The sequence below is a fragment of the Oncorhynchus clarkii genome, chromosome 3 (assembly GCF_045791955.1).
Source record: "Oncorhynchus clarkii lewisi isolate Uvic-CL-2024 chromosome 3, UVic_Ocla_1.0, whole genome shotgun sequence".
Classification (NCBI taxonomy): Eukaryota; Metazoa; Chordata; class Actinopteri; order Salmoniformes; family Salmonidae; genus Oncorhynchus; species Oncorhynchus clarkii.
Window position 1 is genome coordinate 29,674,124 of NC_092149.1, and position 25,804 is coordinate 29,699,927.

The window sequence follows — 25,804 nt, forward strand, 5'->3', positions numbered from 1 at the left end:
TGGTGTCTGTTCATATATGACTTGTCTGAACTATTCTGTAGTTCTAAAAAGTGTTCTGCTGTATATCACCCACTGATGTATGAAACTTTCACTGTGAATTAATTCTGTTAATATTATGGAGTGCTTGTATTGTCCCATGTGGTGAGAGTAGGCCACAACACATCCGCCACGCTGACCCTCAAGCTCTTTTGACTCATCACATACACAGCTGCTACTACTTATTATCTATCCTCTTGCCTAGTCACTTTACCCCTACTTATATGTAAATCTACCTAAATTACCTCATAGTACCCCTGCATGTCAACTCGGTACTGGTACCCAGTGTATATAGCCAAGTTATCGTTACTCATGGTGTATCTATTCATTGTGTTATTATTTTTCAATTTTTCTCTCTACATTGTTGGGAAGGGCCCGAAAGTAAGAATTTCACTGTTAGTCTACACCTGTTGTTCACAAAGCATGTGACAAATAAAATGTGATGAAAATAAATATTTGATGATTTGATTGGACCTGTGTGCGACCTTATTATGAAGCTGATGCATTATTAAATTAGCTGACATGAAATCAGAAGATGATCCCTTCCCCATCATGGATGCAAATGCTCAATGTATTAGGCTACTTGCAGATTGAAAGATCCCCCTCTTCTCCAGTGGCGGTTCTGGGGGGGTCAGGGGGGGCCAGTGCCCCTGTGACAACAATTCTGGACGCCCTTGTGGCCCCCTAAATTTTTATTTTTTTATTTTTTTATTTCACCTTTATTTAACCAGGTAGGCTAGTTGAGAACAAGTTCTCATTTGCAACTGCGACCTGGCCAAGATAAGGCATGTGGAGTATGAAATAATTTTTACATAACTAATTTTTGCTGTCATTCTTTTTTTTACATCCATTATTAGACAGTGGCAACAATGATGATTATGAACATGGTCTTTTGCCTGCTAATGCCTGCAATGCAGTGAAGAAAACGATATGTCAACAATAATGTCTAATGTAACTGGCCCCTCTAACAGTACAACTGGCCCCAGTTTGCCCCCCCCCCCCCCCACGTTTTCTGTTTCTTATAGTTATAGTTATAGTTATATCCATCTACCTGGTTGTTCAGAAGACTTACTTCGTTTAAAAGTCATAGCTATGAATATCCCTAGTACAGTAGCCTATGGGGTCTGTCTGGAGTACAAATCGAATTTTATGAACATTCTTGTTCGAGACTTTCTTTGTCAATCGCTAGGGGACTCTCGTGCAGGCCTGCTCTAGTGTTTGAGTTTTGAAGGGTGTGTGACTGTGATTACTCGTCCGCGCCACTGTGTGCCGCTCAGGATGTTGCAGCAGCAGCCTCTCACTGGCAACGGGCCCTCTAACGGCCGGGGCCTTGGCCTGAGCTCTCACCCCGGTATGCACCCTCTAAACTCGGTTCATCCATCTTCCCACCACCGCTCCGATGGAGACACGGGCCACGAAGGCGCAGAAAATGGACATGAAAGCCGCAGAGACATTGGTGACATATTGCAACAAATCATGACCATCACCGACCAAAGTTTGGACGAAGCACAAGCAAAGTTAGTCATAATTGTTTCTAACTTATTCAGATTTAGCTACACCTTACTGCAAAGTTGCTCAATGGCCAAGAGTTAGCTAAAGTTTTCAGAAGTTTTCATTTTTTTCAACTTTGAAGTTTTTTAATAAGCTAACTAGGTAGACAACGTTGCTAGATAGCTAACTGGCTTTGTTTCATGATACAGCTATTTGCACGCCTTATTAAATTGTCATCACTTCTTCCCCTGGACTATTTACACGCCTGTTGTTGTAAAATTTCTAAAAACCGAAATAATTTGTGGCTAACTCGATGAAGAGGGTGAATCTTGCTAAGCTAAAACTAGCCAGTTATCTAGCTACGCTCTATTGCTTTGTGTTACTACTAACGGTTATATTTACATGTATATAAATAACAATATATTATCAACGGACTGTGGCCATCTTGACATTATCCATTTCATGTTACATTTGTTCTACGAATAAACTGTTAACATATTAGCTACATATTGTAGCTGCTGCTAGTTAGCCATAGCATTTCGTAGCTAACGTTAGCATAGCAGGCTGCAGTGAACTCCAGTCAAAAGGTCACGAACAACAGAGCCGATGTTTGTTATGAATGTCATCTAGTTACCGTTAGCTAGCTATATCAAGCGTGTGAAAGCAGGGAGCTAGCTAACTTATCAAATATTTTGTTGGTGCTAATGGCTCGTTGCTAAATAGCTGGCTAGATAAACTAGATAGACAGCTACAGTAGCTAGTTAGCTAGCTATAATAATAACATTTTTTTTTTCATTCGTCAGAAAACACGCATTGAATTGCCATCGAATGAAACCAGCTTTGTTCAGCGTCTTATGCGAGATCAAAGAGAAAACGGGTAGGTTAATTTTCACTAATTGAAACCCTTTGTTTGATTTAAAACTTGTTGCTAATTCGTTTAAAAGTTTCTGACCATCTGTGATGAAAACAGATGTTGGCTCCATCACAATAATAATGAGTTGCGCATAATAAATGCAGTTGGATGACAGTTAGAACATTCTCTAACTATTTACAATTTTCAACAACGATGTATTGTGTATGATGACTTTAAAAATGTTGCGCAAGATGAGCCTTCCATTACTTGTTTCTTCCACAAAGTGCTTCTCCAAGTCTGTACCTCAGAGGGAAAATATTTTTATAAATGTAAAGTGTTGGTTTCATGAGCTGAAATAAAAATATTTTTTTGTGCACAAATGTATTTACGTCCCTGCTAATGAGCATTTCTCCTTTGCCAAGACAATCAATCCACCTGACAGGTGTGACATATCAAAAAGCTGATTAAACAGCATGATCATTACACAGGTGCACCTTGTGCTGGGGACAATAAAAGGACACTCTAAAATGTGCAGTTATGTCACACAACACAATGCCACAGATATATTTTTTTAGGTAGCATGCAATTGGTATGCTGACTGCAGGAATGTCCACCAGAGCTGTTGCTACCATAAGCCACCTCGAATGTTGTTTTAGAGGATTAGGCTGTACATCCAACCAGCCTCACAAAGCAGACCATCCGGCTTCTTCACCTGCGGGATCGGCTGAGAACAGCCAGACTGGTGATGAAACTGTGGGAATGCACAACAGAATAATAAGCTGATCTGCGTGCTCGTCGTCCTCACCAGGGTCTTGACCTGACTGCAGTTAGGCGATGTAATCAACTTCAGTGGGCAAATGCTCACCTTCGATGGATATGGCACGCTGGAGAAGTGTGCTCTTCATGGATGAATGCCGGTTTCGGGCAGATGGCAGACAGTGTGTATGGTGTCGTGTGGGCGAGTGGTTTGCTGATGTAAGCGTTGTGAACTACGCGCCCTATGGTGGCGGTGGGATTATGGTATGGGCAGGCATAAGCTACGGACAACGAACACAATTATATTTTATCTATGGAAATGTGAATGCAATGAATTGTCGTGCCATTCATCTGCCGCCAACATCCATGTTTCAGCATGATACTGCAAGGCCCCATGTCGCAAGGATCTGTACACAGTTCCTGGAAGCTGAAAATGTCCCAGTTCTTCCATGGCCTGCACAATGTCAGCCATTGAGCATGTTTGGGATGCTCTGGACCAACATGTTCGACAGTGTGTTCCAGTTCCCGCCAATATCCAGCAACTTCGCACAGCCATTGAAGAGGAGTGGGACAACATTCCAGAGGCCACAATAAATAGCCTGATCAACTCAATGTGAGAAGATGTCGCGCTGCATGAGGCAAATGGTGGTCACACCAGATACTGGCTATGTTTTCCGATCCAAGCCCCTACTTTTTTTTTTTACAGTATCTGTGACCAACAGATGCATATCTGTATTCCCAGTCATGTGAAATCCATAGATTAGGGCCTAATGAATTTACTTCAATTGACTGATTACCTTATATGAACTGTAACTCAGTAATATCTTTGAAATTGTTGCATGCTGCATTGATATTTTTGTTCAGTGTAATAGGAGACATTGTAACTTTTAATTTTCCATGAATCAGATTGACAGACCTCTTTTGTTGCAGGCCTATCAATGCGAAATGCTCAGGAGGAAGAATCACAGGACCCACAGCTGGTGCGATTGGACAACATGCTGCTGGCGGAGGGTGTGGCTGGGCCGGAGAAAGGTGGCGGGGCGGCAGCGGCGGTGTCCGCAGCCACCAGCTCTGGAGGCATGTCTCCAGACAGCTCACTGGAACACTCAGACTACAAAAGCAAGTTGAGCCAGATTCGCAACATCTATCACACTGAGATGGAGAAATATGACCAGGTACTTTTCTACTTATTTTTTGGGGGGGAAAGCAGTGGGTCCGAATTCTTTTGTGTTGTTTTTTTTCCGCTTTATTGAAGAGATAGTAAAGTGTTGGAAAGACGGGGAAGAGGGAGGGTGAGTCAAAGAGCAGTGGGCCGGATTCAAACTCATATTGACTCTGACATATATATGTGTGCTGGGCTCAGTGGCTGTACTTGATTTGAGGTGGAGGGACTTGACACTTTACACACACTGAAAATGACACCCTTTAGCAAAGTAAACTAAAATGTGGTGATGTTATAATTTAGGTGAGATAGTTGAACGTGAACATAAATGACCGACATCAACAGTGTCGGCCCACTGTTGACTTCCATCCTCCAATACCCCCCTCTGTCTCCCTGTCTCCTGTAGGCCTGTAGTGAGTTCACTACCCACGTGATGAACCTGCTGAGGGAGCAGTCGCGTACACGACCCGTGTCACCGCGGGAGATTGAACGCATGGTGGCCATCATCCACCGCAAGTTCAGCTCCATCCAGACACAACTCAAGCAGAGCACCTGCGAGGCCGTCATGATCCTGAGGTCCCGCTTCCTCGACGCCAGGTCAGCGTGTAACACTGCTATTGTGGTGACACAACACCTGTCAAAACTTGCCATGATAGTGAATGACAATTCATTTTCAGGTAGTATTTTTTTTATGGAGAATAAATGGAGAATAAAACATTCCATACATTTTTATTTTATTTTACCTTTAGGTCAGTTAAGAACAAATTCTTATTTTCAATGACGGCCTAGGAACAGTGGGTTATAACTGCCTGTTCAGGGGCAGAATGACAGAGTTGTCAGCTCGGGGATTTGAACTTGGAACAGTGATTCATGGTCATACCAGTCATATTTACAGAGCATTATCATGTTATTACAGTGCAGGTTGTGAATGACTATTGTGTGTCAATATCAGTTGTTACTGTAGTTGTGAAATGTACACTTCTGCCTGGGTTGTATGCCCACTCTCAACACACTCACCTTTGCGTTGTCAGGCGTAAGAGACGTAACTTCAGCAAGCAGGCGACGGAAGTCCTGAACGAGTATTTCTACTCCCATCTCGCCAACCCTTACCCCAGTGAAGAGGCCAAAGAAGAACTAGCCAAACAGTGTAGCATCACTGTCTCTCAGGTAACCTTGCGTCATAAGTATATGCGTCATATACTTACTATTAGCTCACCAATTGATACGTCCATATACAGTTGACTCCATTGACCAGCCTCTTACTGGCTCGTTAATTGAACAGGTGTGCAACTGGTTTGGAAACAAGAGAATCCGCTACAAGAAGAACATCGGGAAGTTCCAAGAGGAGGCCAACATCTATGCCATGAAGACGGCCATCGTGGCGACACAGAACGAGGACTCTCCACACACGCCCAACTCAACAGGTAAGAGCTGAGGAAAGGAAGCCAGGCCTAGTGATACACGCCACTGTTTTGAGTTTATGGTTCAATTGGTAATAGAAATGGATGGGTTGTTAGTGTTTTTGTGTTACGGAGCAGCAAGGGGAACTGCCCCTCCGTACTTTCAGACTATGCTCCAACCTTACATTCCAACCCGCTCTGCCACCTCTGGTCTCTTAACACCCCCCCCCCCCCCCCCCCCAAACCTACCTCTACAAAGAGCTATGACTACGTTTAGGCTAATTAAATCGTTATGGAATGGAGCGCAGACCAACCTGTAACAGTTTGAACCCAACGCTTGGCGCAATACTTGGCTGTGTCATCACACAGTTCCATGGTTAGTGCGGGCAATAGATGAGGGTATAGTCTACTATTGTACACTATCCTCCCTATTATAATTCTACGTACACTGATCTTCCAACATAACCATAGGTTAAAAAATTAATTTGGTGATTTTCAGAATGAATCAAACAACCGTTTTCTTTCGTGCATAAAGGCTCTCCAAACCTGTTTTTTCATAAATACTTTCCTAACCCTAAATAATCTGCAATCTATCAGCTTTCTATTTTTAATTCTACCAATTGGTTCTGAAACGGAGACAAATATGCATATATTTAGATGGCTTTCTTCCATTGATCCCTAATATTCTGAACCCATTCTCTCGATATATTCTGTTGAGTCTGTCAAAACAAATTCTAACTAAAAGGTACACCATATTTAAAGGGATGGCTTAAAATAAATGTGCTGAAAACCCTATTGAATGAAAACTCCACAAGAAAATCTATTGACCAGCAAGTGGGAGGGTTTTCAGAGGTTGAATTAAGCTTAATCAGCACACGCAAGGGAACTATGTCTGCAACTGAATAAGATACGTCTGAACACCAACTACTGAAAAATGCGTAGGAAAGGCCTGCCTAATTTCGTAGGAAAGACTTGCGTAATTTCCTAATTCGGAATTGGGCCTTTGGTGCTGTCGTGCCAACTCCTTGTCCAACGATAGAAGTCTGCTTCACAGCACAATCGGATCTGGGACCAGGCTGATATTGTATGCCTAGTAGCCCTTATTAAAGACATCTCCCCTTTTGTTCCTCCACCGGATCAGATCTGGGACCAGGTTGATGTTGTAGGCCTAGAAGCCCTTATTAAAGACATCTCCCCTTTTGTTCTTCCACAGGATCAGATCTGGGACCAGGTTGATGTTGTAGGCCTAATAGCCCTTTATTAAAGACGTCTCCCCTTTTGTTCCTCCACAGGATCAGATCTGGGACCAGGTTGATGTTGTAGGCCTAATAGCCCTTTATTAAAGACATCTCCCCTTTTGTTCCTCCACAGGATCAGATCTGGGACCAGGTTGATGTTGTAGGCCTAATAGCCCTTTATTAAAGACGTCTCCCCTTTTGTTCCTCCACAGGATCAGATCTGGGACCAGGTTGATGTTGTAGGCCTAATAGCCCTTTATTAAAGACATCTCCCCTTTTGTTCCTCCACAGGATCAGATCTGGGACCAGGTTGATGTTGTAGGCCTAATAGCCCTTTATTAAAGACGTCTCCCCTTTTGTTCCTCCACAGGATCAGATCTGGGACCAGGTTGATGTTGTAGGCCTAATAGCCCTTTATTAAAGACATCTCCCCTTTTGTTCCTCCACAGGATCAGATCTGGGACCAGGTTGATGTTGTAGGCCTAATAGCCCTTTATTAAAGACGTCTCCCCTTTTGTTCCTCCACAGGATCAGATCTGGGACCAGGTTGATGTTGTAGGCCTAATAGCCCTTTATTAAAGACATCTCCCCTTTTGTTCCTCCACAGGATCAGATCTGGGACCAGGTTGATGTTGTAGGCCTAATAGCCCTTTATTAAAGACATCTCCCCTTTTGTTCCTCCACAGGATCGGGGGGCTTCTCACTCACTGGACCAGACCTTTTCCTGGGTGTTCCACCAATGAATGGAGAGCAGCCTGTCTACATGGGAGCACAAGTATGGAACTTCACTGTCATTCACTTCATGTTACATATCATCTTTATTTTAGCTCGTAGTTAATTGAGATCACATTCACAACAACAACCTTGGGGATGAGTTGTATTGGAGTGGAGAGGGGTTAGTGTAGGTTAATGTCGCTACACGTCACCACGTCTTTTTCTCTTTTGCAGACTAATGGGAACTGGCAAGGGCAAAACACGCCCCCCTCTGCCACTTCCCCGGGAAACGACCACTCGGGGGACTCTGACTGATGGCCCCGCCCCCTTTGGGTCGATGACATAGATGGAAAGATTGACAACGGAGAAAAAATGATATCACCCTTACTTGGCTGCAGTTTTTTGTATGTCCTTTCTGTTTCTTACTGTCCGATGATACTGTTCATTATGTTTGTATGAGCTGAATGTGTGATTTTTGTGTGAGTGTGTGTGATGTTTTGTATTGGGATCATGGGTTTTTGTTTTCCACTACTTTATATGTTACTGTGGTATGTAGGCAGGGAGGCTTGGGAAATTGCGTTACCATTGTTTTATTAGGTTATATTATTAATGCTGTTATTACAAATATTTTAGGATTTTCGTTTAAAGCTCAGATATAGTTGCATTTAGAGGATGTGGGGGCAATATAGAAAATCCAAAGATTTAGTGTGTTTGTTTTCTCTTTTCTACTGGGCTTGTTTGTCTGTGTGTCTATATCATGAATGAAGTGTGTGTGCTGGTTATATTAACAGTTTGAATGAGTATATCAACAGTGCTGTCATTCTGTACAGTGAGTGAAAAACACCTGTATTCTCTACCTCTTTTACAATAAAGTCTCTGTATTCACAGTCAGTTGGTCTGTCTTGATTGATTGATATCAGCATAAGAGAGACAGGTCACTGCCTAATATGGCAGAAAGAAAAAAAATGCACATTAATCATTTCATTGTTTATTGATTTAGATATTTAGAGTAAATTAAGTTACTCATTAACTGAGTTTATATCCCGTCTGTCAATCTGCTGTTATTTAGGGGCAAGGAGCCAGCACATGATTGACATGGTATTTGGGGTCCTTTTAGCAGAGCTCTCTCCCTTACAAAGCTGTTTGTTTAGAGTCGGGCATGTGGTTATTTAGCTTCTCATTTCGGGCTTTCTGGTCTGCCTTTTTAAAACTTGCTGTTTCAATCTCTGGCGCCGCCCTGTTGGGGTTATCGCTACTATCGACTATTGATCTACGATTTGATTGGGTGGGAGCATCTGTAGGAGGGACTACGATCACTCTTTCTATGGGCTCATTGGCAATTTTCTCTGATAAGGCAACATAAGTCGGTTCGGGCTGCTGTGAACTGGAGCGACGCTGCATTGCATTCTGGGTACAGGAGAAGGACCGCTGTCGAGGAGCAGGCTGGGGTAACAGGAAGTGCGGTGTCGCTGCTCTCGGGACTTCCTGGGGCCTTTCACGATCTTCGTCCTCTGAGGTAACTTCCTGCAGAGTGCTGATTGGCCGTGGGGGACGCCCCATGATTCTTGGGGTGACCAGTGCGGTCACTGATTGGTTGAGCTGTGGCCGCCAGTTCTGAGGGGAAGGGCACTGCACTCTGCCCATTGACCAATCACTGTCAGAAGAAGAGGGCGATCAGATGAGTAGGCAGTGATGAATTTGCCTTACCAAGACTAGTAAATTGCTAAATGTTATTGTGAGTAGATGTGCCAAATGCCACAAGACTTTACCTTGGTGGAGGCGAAGACGTATCCCGATGCCCTATGACACCAGAGAAGGAGGCACTTCTCCCAGGGAGCCCAGGGGAATTCACCCATTGGCTATACAGCAAGGCACGCTCATCCCACAGCATATCATTGGCTTGCTCCATAGGAATAGGCCCTCTCTGAACCCTGTGAGCTAATAGGAGCTCCAGGACTTGATGATGCATGCCCTCTCGGGCAACATCCAGTGCCCGGCGTCCTCTGCGATCAGACAGATCCTGATTGGCCCCGTTTAGGAGCAGGAACCGGGCGGTGTCGTAGCAACCGTGGAGGGCGGAGAGGAACAGAGCAGTCTCACCCTATCAGATAATGGGAGTGGTATATATCAGAGAATGGGAGTGTCGAAACAATAATATGAGAGTACCTTAAAGTTGAACCATTCTACGCAGATTCAACTGAATATAGTTTCTTCGAAGTTCCTCTTCCTAAATCTTCATACTAGTACGTGAATAATCATAAAAGCAGAGGCTTCTGCTGGCCTTGGTACCTTGTTGTCCTGTAGGTCCACAGCAGCACCGTAGCGAGTGAGGGTTCTTGTCAAGGAGAGGTGGTTAACTGAGGATGCCCAGTGGAGGGCTGATCTCCCTGGGAGAGAGAGTGCATTTCAAGTGGAGGAAGGTGAGGCAAGGAAGGTGGGAGTTCAGTACAGAAAGAGAGGGAGTAAGTCAGCCAGTGAACAAACATTATACAACAGAGTCAAGCCCAAAGGGTGAAAGACGGGGAAGAGGGAGATTTTGAAAGGGAGGAAATGAGAATGCAAATGATGGTGAGGGACTAGGGAATTAGCCCGAGAGGGAGAGAGAGAGAGAGATGGTGTGTGTGAGAGAGAGAGAGAGAGAGAGAGAGAGAGAGAGAGAGAGAGAGAGAGAGAGAAGAGCAAGGAAGGCTAATATGGTACATCCACACTGCCTGGGCACTAGGGCACATTAACTTCTGTATCGGTTTGAGAGGGGGGCAGCAGGGGTGCTGTAGAGAGGAATGGGAAGGAAGAGTGGGAAGCCATGGAGGTTTTACCAGAACAGAAGAGAAGAGAAGGGACACAAAAAGGGACGCGACATGGGGAGGACCAGAGAGAGATGGGGTCAGTTACACTGGTTACTCAACCCCTCAAAGTAATACAATATAGTAATATGTATGCGAGGCAGTGTGTTTATAAGCTAGTTATTACACCTATGGAAGCTACCTAACATTTATGGACATTTGTTCCACGTAATATTGATTTTTAAAATATATTTGCACAATAATCCTCCCATGACACTCTACAGGGAAGTTCAGTTTACTTATTTTACCGTCTAGCCTACATTTTGGTTAATAATATAATTGGGAAATTGGGAGAGTAAAGTGATACCAGTGTGGTCGGTGTTGTTGACCGGCACCCCAGCTCGTAGCAGCTCCAGAACCACACGGTCAAGCCCACTCCGGACCGCACGAATCAGGACAACTGACCCATCTGGACCACACCACTGAACCGAACCAGACTGTCAAAATAATATTTGTTATTGTCAAAATAGAACACTGTAAATAATAACCAGCGTTATTTAAAATGTAAATAAACATATTGACATTTATGTAGAATATGTATGGAACTCACTTGATTGGGTGTTCTGTGTTGTGTAGACGGGACAGCATTTCTCTCCCATCCTCTTGGGGGAGCTAAAAGGGGAGCTGAAAGTCAATTTAGTTACATTTGGCAAACCGTAAACTATTCTGTGACAAATTAATGTAAGAGAATAATGAATCATTTTACAAGCCTATTAATGCAGTATGTTAACCATGATCAGGAGGTGATGTTACGTTGTGTGGGTGATTGTGGGTGGCTCGGAGGGCTGCGGTAGTGCTTCTGCTCTTGCGTTCGGTGGTCACAGATGGACCTGTTGATGTCCTCCATAGAGCTCTGTGTAAAGTCAGTGTCACTTCCAATATCCAGGTCCTTTTTCAGGGGCCTGAAATCATACATTTATGCTCTGAATAGTAGTAATTTGTGCATACTTAGTGATATTACTACAGTATCACTAATATTGTGTAAAATAGAGGTAGTCCAACAGAACAGTTTTATCTTACAGACAGATTAAAAGTTCAGTTAGGTTAAAATGACCCTAATGGAAACAACCTAAAGCCATACAACCCATTACAATGAAGCAAACTGTTATGTGATCACAGCGCTGTTGATTTACTAGACTCTAACTTCTCCCATAATCCTTCATCTTCACTCACCGCAGTCGAATGGCATCCTCCCCCAGTGGATCTCTGCGTCTTTTCTTCTCAGCCTCCTTTGCTTTCTTCTTCTTTATCCCATTCCTGTCTTTCTCTCTCCCTGTCCTGCCCCTCTGCTCTCGGTGGGGTGTGTGCTGTGCCCATGCCTTGGCCACATTGGCTCCGCTGTCATTCTCAGTGACAGTGGATCTGTGCCTAACCCTCTCTCCTCCCTCCCTCTCCGCTCGTCGTCGTCTCACCCTTCTGATCGCCAAGACAACCATCAAGACCAAAGCCAGTACCAGGCCCGTTGCCACGCCAATCACAGCCCATAGCCATGGAGGTGTTGCTCCTGTGCAGAGAAGAGGTGCAGAGATATTAGGTGGTACTCACATTTACACACACACACACACACCACACACACACACACACACACACACACACACACACACACACACACACACACACACACACACACACACACACACACACACACACACACACACACACACACACACACACACACACACACACACACACACACACTATGTAACAGGATACATACCATTAGTTTCCTCTTTTTCCTCAACTGGGTCCTCCTCTCTCCCCCCTATTTCCTCCCCAACCCCTCTTACACTAATAATGGCCTTTAATTCTGGGTGAGAGGGGACCGACACACGAGTCGACAACGTAGCAGCCCGCAGGAAGTTAGCTGCTTCAATGGCGTACGGGAAACAGGTATAAGGAAGACTGGAACACGGCCTGTTATCCACTTGCAGGAATAGGAGAGAGCTGTTTCAGAGAGATGGGGAGTGAGAACATTGATGAGATGTTAACAAAAGAGACTAGGTTAAGGTAAAACATTTGGGGAAGCAAAATCATAATCTCTTTATAGTTACCCATTTGAGTCATCCGAGGAAGCTTGAGCCAGCAGGTTCTCGAGCTGCTGGGAATTAAAGGTGAAGAGGTCCTTGCTGGGGTCAAGGGGCACCATGCCGCGCAATTTGAGGGGCGTCTGCAGGAGGGTGCTGAGGGCCCAGAGAAGGGAACTGTTGGAAAATGTGCCGTGTTGCAGGGGGACGTGGGTGTGCAGGAGCAGGGTACCCTTAGCCCACAGAGGGCTGTGGTGCCTGTGACAGTCACTCCCGTCCCAGCCACAGGCGGCGCTTTCACAGCCCTGGTCACAGTAAGAGTTGGCATAGTGGTCTCGGCAGTAGTGGATGTGGCCTGAGCTGAGAGGGGGGATAGTTGGAGGGATGCAGAGAAAGTGTGAACCCCAGCTTAAACATCTGGATGTATACAAAAAGGAAAGTGAGAGTGATAAAGAGTAATGAGCAGGGTGCGTTTCATTCCAGGAAGATGTTCTCTCCCCTCTGCTCTTATTCACTCCCCTCACCATGAATATGAGACTACTGGGTAAGAGTAAGTCACCATATTGCTTTCACATATCCAGTCCTGTTTGATCCATGAAGGAGAGTGAACAAAGGGAAAGGTTGATGGAACATCTTCCTGGAATGAAATGCAGCCCAGATCTCCCTGCTGCTACAGTGTCTTACTTGCAGTGTCCTTTGTCCCTCAGACAGTCGAACCCGTCCCTCAGACACTCAGGCTCGGTGCACTCTTTATCACATGACCCATCTCCAAACGTGGCCTTACACTGTCTGGATGGACACTGGGCCCAGGGGTCACCACCGGGAGATGCTGCTGCTACTTGGGGAGGAATCGCACACATACACACACACAAAGGTTGGATTTCCACTTGACACTAATATACTAACTTAAACTGAATCACGTTGGATAAAAGCATCCATTAATTACACTACTGTATCACGCAAGAACCTGTGCTTTGACCTACATTTTCAAGCTGTGTATTGTGTAGGCCTATGTGTACCTATCACCACCAAGCATTCATTGTTAACAATGCCTGGTACCATGCAGGCCAGGCAGGCTATGAAAGGTGTGTCCTTGGCATGAACCATGAAACGGGAAATAGGAGGCCTGACACAAACAGGAAGTCTCCAGGAGAGGCGAATAGCAACAGGAAATAGAGTGGGCTGGGACTGGATGAAGGTCGGAGGTCGTCACCCTGGCGATGAGGAATGTAATGGAGAGGGACAATGGAGAGGCTTGGCAGGTGTGTGAGGGACAATTAAATCATAACACAGGAGAGTTGGGATTAGACATAGTGTACTGTATAGCAGTGAACATTCAAGGAAATGCAGTACAATCTTTTTGGTTAGTTACATCTTTAAATCAGGGACACATTCATGCAGCATCTTATAAAGTGACGCTGAAAGAATGTGAGAGCAGCATATGTCAAGTACGTCACAGGATTTTCTCCGAATGACATATCCTCAGAAATCTATAAAACATAGAAGTGAGAATATGAATGTAAAAAAAAAAGTATGTTTCGTTGTTGGGAAGTACCATGTAGGACTTTCTCTCTTTAGACGATTACCTAGTAGAGACTCTACCTCACTCTCATAGGTATCTAACGTTGTATCAACAAGATAAGAGACGGACTCACCTCGACACCACCTGCTCAAACCCAACAGAACAGCTGTCCACAGCACCAGCATCATTGGGCCAAGCAGGTCCCAGAGAGGAGGATGGAGACGGCAGTAGTCTACTCTCTCTCACTATCCTCCCAGCTGTACCAGTGCGGTTACTAGGTCCAATGTCTTGGTCCAGCTATGGCAGGTCCGGCAGGTCTGTACTCCGCCAAAGTGTCGGGAGGTATCTCTCTGGGTATCTTCTGGAGAAGACCGCGTTCGCAATTGGACCGTGTGAACAGTTTATGTCTAAAGTGTACACCCTAACCTCCAGTGCTGCTACCACCCACCTCCCTCTCTCTAATTCTTCCTCAGAAGCACTGCGGATATGTGGACAACTTCCTGCCACTGTGTGGAAAAGAATAGGAGCGGTATGTGTGTGTGTGTGTGTGTGTGTTTGTGGTCTTTGTGTGAGTCTGCAGTCAGTTTTTCTACTGATTTCAATGTCTCAGGATGTAATCTTTCAAATGAACCAGGCCCTGTATTCATAAAGCGTCTCAGAATAGGAGTAGCGATCTAGACCCCCCCCCCCACATACACACACACCCGTTCATCCAAACATTTTAATTACATTTAAAAAAGGCTAAACCGATCCTAAATCAGTACTCCTTTTCTGAGTCACATTATGAATACAGGCCAAGGAGTAGGCCTGCATGTGTCACTTTTCTACCTCCCATGCAGGAGCATGCTCTCTGCATTTAGAAAATATATATATATATCATCTTATCTACTGAAAACGACAAATAATACTATTTCAAAATCTCAAAGAAGAGATAATAACCTCCAGGAATGTGGTGGGTCTTAAAATAGACAGATAAAGCTGCAGCACCTTATGTCATCTGTCTCAAATGAAAGGATGGATACAGGAACAGGAAACTAGGGGGTTCTTCTTTCATCCTTAACCTAAGGACTCATCAATTGTGCCAAGAAACAGCCTCACAGCAGGTGGTACGACAAAGACTGTGTGCCTTTTCAAGTTATTTTGCGGGGGTCTATTTCAGGCTAAGGCATACTACTTACTCTTGACCTTCATTTCAGGTATTTGAGCAAAAACCTAGAATCGTTTTTTAAATGTTTTATATGATGAGTTTATATAAACCTATATAAAGCATTAGGCTGCTGTGCATTGTCAAGGGGGAATATGCAATAGATGATCGTGGAAATAATGTATCGATGATAGAGCAGTGATAATGATTCTGATTATCATCGTGTAGGTAGGTCATCAAGCTTTCCACACGATGTCGCTATTCTACATGAGATTCCTTTCAAATTCAAAGGTGAATCAGCCAGTAAGTAATTTACTGTACAACATTTTCAGATATATCAAGCCCTTACACAGTAATCACCTAGTCGTTTCACATAAAGCATAGCATAGTATAATTAATCTAAAATCGGCGTTTGCCAAACTCAGTAAGGCATGGCAAGAGGGTCGTTCATGAGAGACTTTCCAGTTATGTATTTTCGGTTTTGGTATGAAGCACAATCACCAACTTGAACGTGGGGTCCTCCAGTCCAGTCTCAGACTGCAGTATAACTAAATTAATACTAAGATGGCCCTTTGTATGATATGAGGGTGTAACATAGAATATAGGCTAGATCTATTCTTAATAGATATAGGCTATCGTTTCCTTGACATTTAGAATAAATTGCAACCTCACTCGTAATAGCCCACATGCAAACGTGAGTAGTCTATCTTTTCAAAAAGTAATTTGCGTGTTATATTGTATTATATATTACATAATGCATTGTAATGTGTTAATACCATTCGTCATATCCATCCTGAAGCCTAAACGACTTTGAAATTCACCTGATTGAAAGTGAAAGTAAAAATGAAGCGCCATAACATAACAGTTGATTACATACTCCAGCACCCAATGGTGTTTCTTATTAGTCGGCCAGCTGTTTTTCATTAAATGGTAACACTCCTTCCAATATTTTCAGATAATCTATGTCCCAAGGGTTTAATTGGGATTTTGTGTGAACTAATTCCCAAATTTCCACTTTTTCCATTATAGGCTCTATAAACAGATCTATGTGCACATTTCATTTTCCATATGGTATCCCACTTAGTCCTCCTCAATATAACCCTGATGTTCCTCAACCTCATTATCTATCTGTCCCAAACTCCTGTTCTAAAGCCTGTTCGGAATGCCGAAAATGAACTTCTCTCCACTGCTCTTCCTGTGCATGGATGTGTGTGTGGTGCATACAGTCCGCTTGGCCCAACTCTCCCCTCTCCTCCTCCCCCATCCCCTCATCACCTTGTGGGGTGGAAGCCTGCTCCGTGCCGGCCTCCACCTCATTCTCACCTTCACGTACCCTGGAAGTCCCCTATGGATGAGCAGCTTCGAGGGGCTCCAGAGCATGGGGGTCCTCTGCTTCCATTGCCCAATCTACAGTGCCTTGCGAAAGTATTCAGCCCCCTTGAACTTTGCGACCTTTTGCCACATTTCAGGCTTCAAACATTAAGATATAAAACTGTATTTTTTTGTGAAGAATCAACAACAAGTGGGACACAATCATGAAGTGGAACGACATTTATTGGATATTTAAAACTTTTTTAACAAATCAAAAACTGAAAAATTGGGCGTGCAAAGTTATTCAGCCCCCTTAAGTTAATACTTTGTAGCACCACCTTTTGCTGCGATTACAGCTGTAAGTCGCTTGGGGTATGTCTCTATCAGTTTTGCACATCGAGAGACTGACATTTTTTACCATTCCTCCTTGCAAAACAGCTCGAGCTCAGTGAGGTTGGATGGAGAGCATTTGTGAACAGCAGTTTTCAGTTCTTTCCACAGATTCTCGATTGGATTCAGGTCTGGACTTTGACTTGGCCATTCTAACACCTGGATATGTTTATTTTTGAACCATTCCATTGTAGATTTTGCTTTATGTTTTGGATCATTGTCTTGTTGGAAGACAAATCTCCGTCCCAGTCTCAGGTCTTTTGCAGACTCCATCAGGTATTCTTCCAGAATGGTCCTGTATTTGGCTCCATCCATCTTCCCATCAATTTTAACCATCTTCCCTGTCCCTGCTGAAGAAAAGCAGGCCCAAACCATGATGCTGCCACCACCATGTTTGACAGTGGGGATGGTGTGTTCAGCTGTGTTGCTTTTACGCCAAACATAACGTTTTGCATTGTTGCCAAAAAGTTCCATTTTGGTTTCATCTGACCAGAGCACCTTCTTCCACATGTTTGGTGTGTCTCCCAGGTGGCTTGTGGCAAACTTTAAACAACACTTTTTATGGATATCTTTAAGAAATGGCTTTCTTCTTGCCACTCTTCCATAAAGGCCAGATTTGTGCAATATACGACTGATTGTTGTCCTATGGACAGAGTCTCCCACCTCAGCTGTAGATCTCTGCAGTTCATCCAGAGTGATCATGGGCCTCTTGGCTGCATCTCTGATCAGTCTTCTCCTTGTATGAGCTGAAAGTTTAGAGGGACGGCCAGGTCTTGGTAGATTTGCAGTGGTCTGATACTCCTTCCATTTCAATATTATCGCTTGCACAGTGCTCCTTGGGATGTTTAAAGCTTGGGAAATCTTTTTGTATCCAAATCCGGCTTTAAACTTCTTCACAACAGTATCTCGGACCTGCCTGGTGTGTTCCTTGTTCTTCATGATGCTCTCTGCGCTTTTAACGGACCTCTGAGACTATCACAGTGCAGGTGCATTTATACGGAGACTTGATTACACACAGGTGGATTGTATTTATCATCATTAGTCATTTAGGTCAACATTGGATCATTCAGAGATCCTCACTGAACTTCTGGAGAGAGTTTGCTGCACTGAAAGTAAAGGGGCTGAATAATTTTGCACGCCCAATTTTTCAGTTTTTTATTTGTTAAAAAAGTTTGAAATATCCAATAAATGTCGTTCCACTTCATGATTGTGTCCCACTTGTTGTTGATTCTTCACAAAAAAATACAGTTTTATATCTTTATGTTTGAAGCCTGAAATGTGGCAAAAGGTCGCAAAGTTCAAGGGGGCCGAATACTTTCGCAAGGCACTGTATATATATATATACATATATATATATTAATATATATAACCTTTTTGTTTTAAAAATTGATAAACCAAACAAACTAAAATCACTTGTTTTTCAGCTACTTTAGGGCTACTGCGTAACAGTCGTAGCATGGTTGTACTGGACACGCTACGTCCCTTCTCTTCTTACCAAGCCCACCAAGGAACCACAGAAGAAGACTGGGGCATCTCTAGAGAAACTGATGGGATACATGAAGCCTTATATCATACGCTTTGGAGCCGTGCTGAGTCTTGTCGTCATCTCTTCCCTTGGTGAGATGGCTATTCCCCACTACACCGGCCGAATGACTGACTGGATTATGAATGAAGACGAGCCTGAAGCCTTCACTTACATGTCTCTGATTACAGTCATGAGGTGTGGTACAGCATATATCAATAATTGTTGATGTGATACTATTGAGTCCTTCCAATTGATACTCCTTTCATAGGGTATTTATTGTAATGATACTGTAGTAACGTGTTTATTTGCCCTCCTTCTCCCATCTCTATCATTCAGTGCTGTGTGTGAGTTTGTGTGTTACCTCATCTACAACATCACCATGAGTCGCATACACACCTCCACCCAGCGCCTAGGCTTCCAGTCGGTGCTGAAGCAGGAGATCGCTTTCTTTGACAAAGCTCAGACAGGTGAGTCATATCTCATTGCAATCTACAGGTAACTGCCTAAATAAATTAAATACCACCACTAGCTGCCAGAATAGCTTCAATGCGCTCTGACATAGATTCTACAAGTGTCTGGAACTTTATTGGAGGGATTGACACCATTCTTCCACGAGAAATTGAATAATTTCTTGTTTTGTTGAGGGTGGTGGAAAACGCTGTCTTAGGCGCCACTCCAGAATCCCCCATAATTGTTCAGTTGGGTTGAGATCTGGTGACTGAGACACACACACACACACGCATTAACCCCCTATACTGCTTTGAGACTCCTCTTTCAAAGTCACTGAGATCTCTTCTTCTAGCCATGGTAGCCAAAATAATGGGCAGCTGGACATATTTATACATGACCCTAAGCATGATGGGATGTTCATTGGTTAATTAACTCAGGAATCACACCTGGGTGGAAGCACCTGCTTTCAATATACTGTGTATCCATCATTTGCTCAAGTGATTTCTTTATTTTGGCAGTTACCTGTACTTCACCTTTCTTAAATATATATGTTTTATACAGTTGCTGGTTTACTAATTGATTAAGTTAACTGATAAACACATACTGTATGTCCAAAGTGATGTGAAAAGGAGAGTATCTAAATAAACATGAGTGATCCTGTCAAGAGTATTGTGCGGGTCTTTCATTTCTTCAAAGTATACAGTGCCTTGCGAAAGTATTCGGCCCCCTTGAACTTTGCGACCTTTTGCCACATTTCAGGCTTCAAACATAAAGATATAAAACTGTATTTTTTTGTGAAGAATCAACAACAAGTGGGACACAATCATGAAGTGGAACGACATTTATTGGATATTTCAAACTTTTTTAACAAATCAAAAACTGAAAAATTGTTTGGCGTAAAATGTTTGCCGAGAAGTTATTAACCAACTAAATGCATTATCTAAATGAATAATTTCTCTCAGATCAGTGTGGTGAGTCAGGAGCCGGTGTTGTTTGCTCGTTCTGTCAAGGAGAACATCAAATACCCTGCCTGTTTGGCCCTGTCCGGGGGTATCATCGGATGGGGCCACAGTATCTCCTGACCCCTCCTGTCTCAGCCTCCAGTATTTATGCTGCAGTAGTTTATGTGTCGGGGGACTAGGGTCAGTCTGTTATATCTGGAGTACTTCTCCTGTCTTATCCGGTGTCCTATGTGAATTTAAGTATGCTCTCCCTAATTCTCTCTTTCTTTCTCTCTCTCGAAGGACCTGAGCCCTAGGACCATGCCTCAGGACTACCTGGCATGATGACTCCTTGCTGTTCCCAGTCCACCTGGCCGTGCTGCTGCTCCAGTTTCAACTGTTCTGCCTGTGGCTATGGAACCCTGACTGTTCACCGGACGTGCTACCTGTCCCAGACCTGCTGTTTTCAACTCTCTAGAGACAGCAGGAGCGGTAGAGATACTCTTAATGATCGGCTATGAAAAGCCAACTGACATTTACTCCTGAGGTGCTGACTTGTTGCACCCTCGACAACTACTGTGATTATTATTATTTGACCATGCTGGTCATTTATGAACGTTTGAACATCTTGGCCATGTTCTGTTATAATCTCCACCCGGCACAGCCAGAAGAGGACTGGCCACCCCTCATAGCCTGGTTCCTCTCTAGGTTTCTTCCTAGGTTTTGGCCTTTCTAGGGAGTTTTTCCTAGCCACCATGCTTCTACACCTGCATCGCTTGCTGTTTGGGGTTTTAGGCTGGGTTTCTGTACAGCACTTTGAGAAATCAGCTGATGTAAGAAGGGCTTTATAAATAACTGTGATTTGATTTTGATTTGAAATATGTCAGAGATGATGCCACTGATGAGGAGATGTACCGGGCTGCTGAGCTGGACAACGCCCACAAGTTCATCTCTGACCTGCCCAATGGCTATGATACAGGTATGTCCCAAAAGCTTCATTCATATTGACTTCATCCTGATAGGATTGGTAATATTGTTTCTTTGGGGCTTTGTTTGGTCCTTACTGATAGAACGTTACACTTTTCTCTGCATAGCTTTAACTTTGAACTGTTAGTGCTTTTCCCTCAGTAACCTACTGATGACACGATTGTAGTGGATGTGTGTTATCCAGCTCTACTGTTCATACTTAATTGTTGTTCTTTATTCCACAGATGCCGGGGAGAAGGGAGGCCAGGTTTCAGGAGGGCAGAAGCAACGCATTGCCATCGCCAGAGCTCTGATCAGACAGCCTCGGATTCTAGAGCTGGACGATGTCACCAGTAACTTGGACACAGAGAGCGAGCATTTGGTAGGAGAACTCTGAATCTTGTTATCTTTCACTACAACAGACTGACAGATCTATTTTTTGGGGGGGGATAATCAGATGCTGTTGATAATTTACTCACAATATAACCCAATGGAGGTTGCTTCCTTCCCTAACATTAAATATTGATTTACAGTGTATTTTAATCTCAGCTAATCTCTGACAGTTCAGTGGCTTTAATTCAAACAAACTCATCATGTTTCTCTCCATGTCCTTAGGTCCACCAAGCTCTGCTCAACGATTCAAACCCCTGCTCAGTGCTGCTGATTGCTCATAAGCTGAGCACTGTGGAGAAGGTCAATCACATTGTCATTCTCGAGGAGGGAAAGGTGCTAGAGGAGGGGGGCCATGTTGAGCTGCTGGAGAAAGGTGGAACCTATGCTGATCTGGTGAACAGGCAGAACACTATCTATTTGCACTATAGTGTAACTAAAGTATTCTTTCTGCCCCAAATGCCTTTTGTATTTATTTTGACATTTATTTTTGTTAAATTGTTCTCCCACATTTGTGTTCTAACTATATACAGTGGGGCAAAAAAGTATTTAGTCAGCCACCAATTGTGCAAGTTCTCCCACTTAAAAAGATGAGAGAGGCCTGTAATTTTCATAATAGGTACACTTCAACTATGACAGACAGAATGAGAAAAAAAAATCCCGAAAATAACATTGTAGGATTTTTAATTAATTAATTTGCAAATTATGGTGGAAAATAAGTATTTGGTCACCTACAAACAAGCAAGATTTCTGGCTCTCACAGACCTGTAACTTCTTCTTTAAGAGGCTCCTCTGTCCTCCACTCGTTACCTGTATTAATGGCACCTGTTTGAACTTGTTATCAGTATAAAAGACACCTGTCCACAACCTCAAACAGTCACACTCCAAACTCCACTATGGCCAAGACCAAAGAGCTATCAAAGGACACCAGAAACAAAATTGTAGACCTGCACCAGGCTGGGAAGACTGAATCTACAACGATGTATAAACAATAAAATAATAATAATATAAATGGGTCTGCATGTGCTTGTCCCCTCAAAGTCCTCGCTGATCCATGACATGTTGTTTAATCTATTTTTTAACCCTTGTGTGGTGTTTGGGTCTGTGGGACCCATTTTCAATGTTTACTAAAATAAATTATACAATTCATTATTTTTTCAACCTGAGACTCAATGGCCTTGGCTCATGATGAACATGTAAAATAACACATTTTCATTGTGCACACTGTGCACCCCTCCACACATTTATATTACATATGTGGTGTTCAGGTCCACTGGACCCGAGGGTAAGTGTGGAAAAGTGTGTTGGTGAAAACAAGTAAAAATTCAACAAAAAGGTTTGCTGTGTGCCTTCACTCTGTCTTCCTCCTCCCTGGGCCTGCTGTTTCAACATAGCACCAAGAACCTGTCTGTCTCCCGCTTTTCTCGCACTATTTACCCTGTGTAGTGTGTGAAACTACACAATGCCTTGCGGGAACTTGCACAATGCTATTACAATACATTATTTCGATACATTGTAGAACATTCTGTATTTTCCCACACTCTACCCCAGCCAGGTGCAAATTGGGGAGGGACACAACAAATTAATAGCTTTGCGTGAGTGGCTCAGTATGTCAAAAAAAAAGAATCTTTGCTCAGAGGTCCTTAGAAATGATTTTTTAAATTATTTTTACCCCCTTTTTTCTCCCCAATTTCATAGTATCCAATTGTTAGTAGTTACTGTCTTGTCTCATCGCTACAATTCCCGTACGGGCTCAGGAGAGACGTACGGGACTCATCCGAAACACAACCCAACCAAGTCGCACTGCTTCACACAGCGCACATCCAACCCGGAAGCCAGCAGCACCAATGTGTCGGAGGAAACACCATACACCTAGCGACCTGGTCAGCGTGCACTGGGCCCGGCCCCCCACAGGAATCGCTAGTGCGCGATGAGACAAGGATATCCCTACCGACCAAACCCTCCCTAACCCGGACGACGCTAGGCCAATTGTGCGTCGCCCCATGGACCTCCCGGTCACGGCCGGCTGAACCCAGAGTCTCTGGTAGCACAGCTAGCACTGTGATGCAGTGCCTTAGACCACTGCACCACCCGGGAGGCAGAAATTATTTTTGTAGAGAGAGGCTAGTTAGTGTAACCGAGACACCAGACCAGCTCGGTGGCAGAGAGACAAGCTAGCTGCAATCAGGTCAGTGGGTGGACCACCTTCTCGTGTTTTACAACCCTGGGCCCAACGTTACTGTTGATGAGCAGCTTATGCCCTTCAGACAGTACATACCGTCTAAACCCGCTAAATATGGAATCAAGATCTGGGCTGCTTGTGATGCTGCTTCATCATATGCGTGGAACTTGAAATCGTATATGGGGAAGCCATATGGAGGAGCCCCTGAGAAGAACCAAGGGAAGAACCAAGGGATGTGAGTTGTCCTGGACGTGACAAAGGGACTCCGTAGCCACAACATCACATGCAATAACTTTTTTACTTTGCACAAGCTGGGACAGGAGGTCCTCAAGAGGAAGCTGACGATGGTAGGAACAGTATAAAAAACAAGCCAGAACTCCCACCTCAGCTGTTGAATGCACGGAACAGACCTAAGTTTGTGTTCACAGCCAACACGTCCCTAGTGTCCTTCATGCCAAATGAAGGCAAAAATGTGGTACTCATGAGTACGCTGCATAGGGATGTGAGAATCTGTGACCAGGAACATCAAAAAACAGAAATCATAATGGATTAAAATGCCACAAAAGAAGGGGTGGACAATTTATACAAGCTAGTGACTGGCTACAACTGTAAAAGAAGAACCCTACGCTGGCCACTTGTGATATTCTTCAACATCTTGGCGTACAACGCATTTGTCATCTGGATGGCGTTGAACCCAGATTGGAAGAGGGAAGCTCCAGAGGAGACAGCTCTCTCTCAAGGAGCTGGGCAAGGCATTGGTAAGACCACAAATCCAGAGGAGGCAACATATCCCAAGGACTCCAGCTTCTGCAGCCATCGTGATGGGGATTCAGGAGGATGCTGGTGCCCCATCCGTCAAACCCACAGAACCAACAACTCCAATATCGGAAGTAAGTGTGAGTGATGTTGTTGCATGTGTGTGTGTCTGACTCTCCTACCTTAGCCTGCTGTAACTATATAGGTGAGTGAGTGAGATGTTAGTAACATTCCTGAACTAAGTGTTTTCCTCATTCTAGATTGCAGCCGGAAGCAACAAGAAGCGCTGTGATGTGTGTGGACCCAAGGACAGGGAGACACAGTACACATACATCAAGTTCAAGAAATACATTTGCAACACACACACAGTAAAACTCTGTCCCTCATATGGTATGTAGACCGGCCTTAATTTGTGTTCAATGAGGCTCATTTATCATTTCCATAAAATACTGTATGTAAAAATGTGTCCTTCCAATTTGTTCAGTTCAAAGCAATAAACATCAATAGTGATGAACACCTTGTTTCATTTATATTTGTTCAAGATAAACATGATTTATTCCACCCATGTCTGGATTATATATTTTTTAAACTAATAGTACTTTTATAAATGTGATCTAGCAGAGGTAAACGGCAAATATGAACCATGTATGCTGTCTATATTGCTTGTAATTGAAATGTCAACATCTAAGTATTAAGTATTTTTACGTAAATTATTATGGCTGTATTGTTTTAAAAACCCAATTATGTTGTGGGTCCATCAGACCTGCGAACATTGGGTGAATAACAAAACCATGAAGGGTTAAAGGTCATTTTGCTGTTAGCTTGAGTAATTGGAGAATGGAAGGGAGTTCCATGCAATCCTGGCTCTGTATAACACTGTGCATTGTCGTGAATTTGTTGGTGTCATGTTGGTGGCATGTCTTGTGAGGTATGTATGGGTGTCTGAGTTGAATGTTATTTGACTATGCAGACAATCTGGAATTGGCATGCTGCTCTGTTTTGAGCCAGCTGTGGCTTTGCTAGGTCTTTCTCTGCCCTTGGCCATATTACCGAACACTAATCAAGATGGGACTAGACCAGAGTCTGACCAACTAGTACAGTTGATTTTTGTGTCAAAAACACAGAACATCGTTTTATAACAGACATACATGTGGAAGACCAGTGGGAAATCATTTTTGAAATAGAGAAGGGTAACGGCCCAAGGGAACTGCCCTAAGGGACACCGTACTGTGCATATCTGATGCTAGAGAAGCTTCCATGGAAGAACACTCTCTGGGTTCTATTGAATAAATAACTCTCCAACCATGTGCTGGCAGGTGTTGTAAAGCCAAAGCAAATGAGTTTCGTCAATAACTATTTATGATCATTAACATCAAAGGCTGCAATGAAATCTAACAATACAGCTCCAACTATCTTATTATCCATTTATTTTAAGCAATCATCTGTCATCTGAGACAGTGCAGAACAGGTTGAGTTCCCTTCTCTATATGCATGCTGAAAGTCAGTTGTTAACGTGTTCTCTGAAAATAGCATTGTATTTGGTCAAACACAATTCTCTCCATCAGTTTACTAAGAGCAGGCAGTAAAACAGATTGGGTGGCTGTTAGAGCCAACAAAGGGTGCTTTACTGTTTTTAGGCAGTGGAATTAATTTAGCTTCCTTCTACGCCTGTGGACACACTACTTTAGGCTTTGGCTAAAGATATAGAAA

At 43.6% G+C, this 25,804-nt stretch overlaps 3 protein-coding genes across 8 annotated transcripts; 2 read left to right on the forward strand and 1 right to left on the reverse strand.

Moving 5' to 3' along the window:
- Positions 1–1,275: 1,275 nt before the first annotated feature.
- LOC139392725 (pre-B-cell leukemia transcription factor 1-like) lies at positions 1,276–8,537 on the forward strand. The gene is made up of 8 exons (XM_071140930.1): positions 1,276–1,553; positions 2,331–2,404; positions 4,067–4,311; positions 4,705–4,895; positions 5,330–5,465; positions 5,581–5,722; positions 7,623–7,711; positions 7,885–8,537. The coding sequence occupies exons 1-8, from the start codon at positions 1,315–1,317 to the stop codon at positions 7,963–7,965; spliced, it is 1,197 nt and encodes a 398-aa protein (XP_070997031.1). The 5' UTR covers positions 1,276–1,314; the 3' UTR covers positions 7,966–8,537.
- Positions 8,531–14,602, reverse strand: LOC139392698 (neurogenic locus notch homolog protein 1-like). 6 transcript variants are annotated; one of them, XM_071140876.1, is made up of 12 exons: positions 14,173–14,418; positions 13,577–13,771; positions 13,202–13,355; positions 12,545–12,877; positions 12,211–12,437; positions 11,667–11,997; positions 11,247–11,395; positions 11,044–11,105; positions 10,801–10,930; positions 9,940–10,037; positions 9,420–9,751; positions 8,531–9,304 (listed from the first exon to the last, which is right to left on the reverse strand). In XM_071140876.1, exons 1-12 carry the CDS (start codon positions 14,225–14,227, stop codon positions 8,782–8,784), a joined length of 2,589 nt encoding a protein of 862 aa, XP_070996977.1. In that variant the 5' UTR covers positions 14,228–14,418; the 3' UTR covers positions 8,531–8,781. The 6 variants fall into 6 exon arrangements, with proteins under 6 accessions (XP_070996977.1, XP_070996995.1, XP_070997014.1 ...); XM_071140894.1 differs by having other exon boundaries at positions 11,044–11,117; positions 13,202–13,352; positions 13,537–13,771; positions 14,173–14,412; XM_071140913.1 differs by lacking the exon at positions 13,577–13,771 and having other exon boundaries at positions 11,044–11,117; positions 13,202–13,352; positions 14,173–14,602.
- Positions 14,339–24,492, forward strand: LOC139385426 (uncharacterized). Its single transcript, XM_071130480.1, has 10 exons — positions 14,339–14,381; positions 18,334–18,604; positions 18,746–18,876; positions 19,212–19,216; positions 19,822–19,891; positions 20,690–20,779; positions 21,012–21,148; positions 21,382–21,588; positions 24,037–24,228; positions 24,355–24,492. The coding sequence occupies exons 1-10, from the start codon at positions 14,339–14,341 to the stop codon at positions 24,490–24,492; spliced, it is 1,284 nt and encodes a 427-aa protein (XP_070986581.1).
- The last annotated feature ends 1,312 nt before the right edge of the window (positions 24,493–25,804 follow it).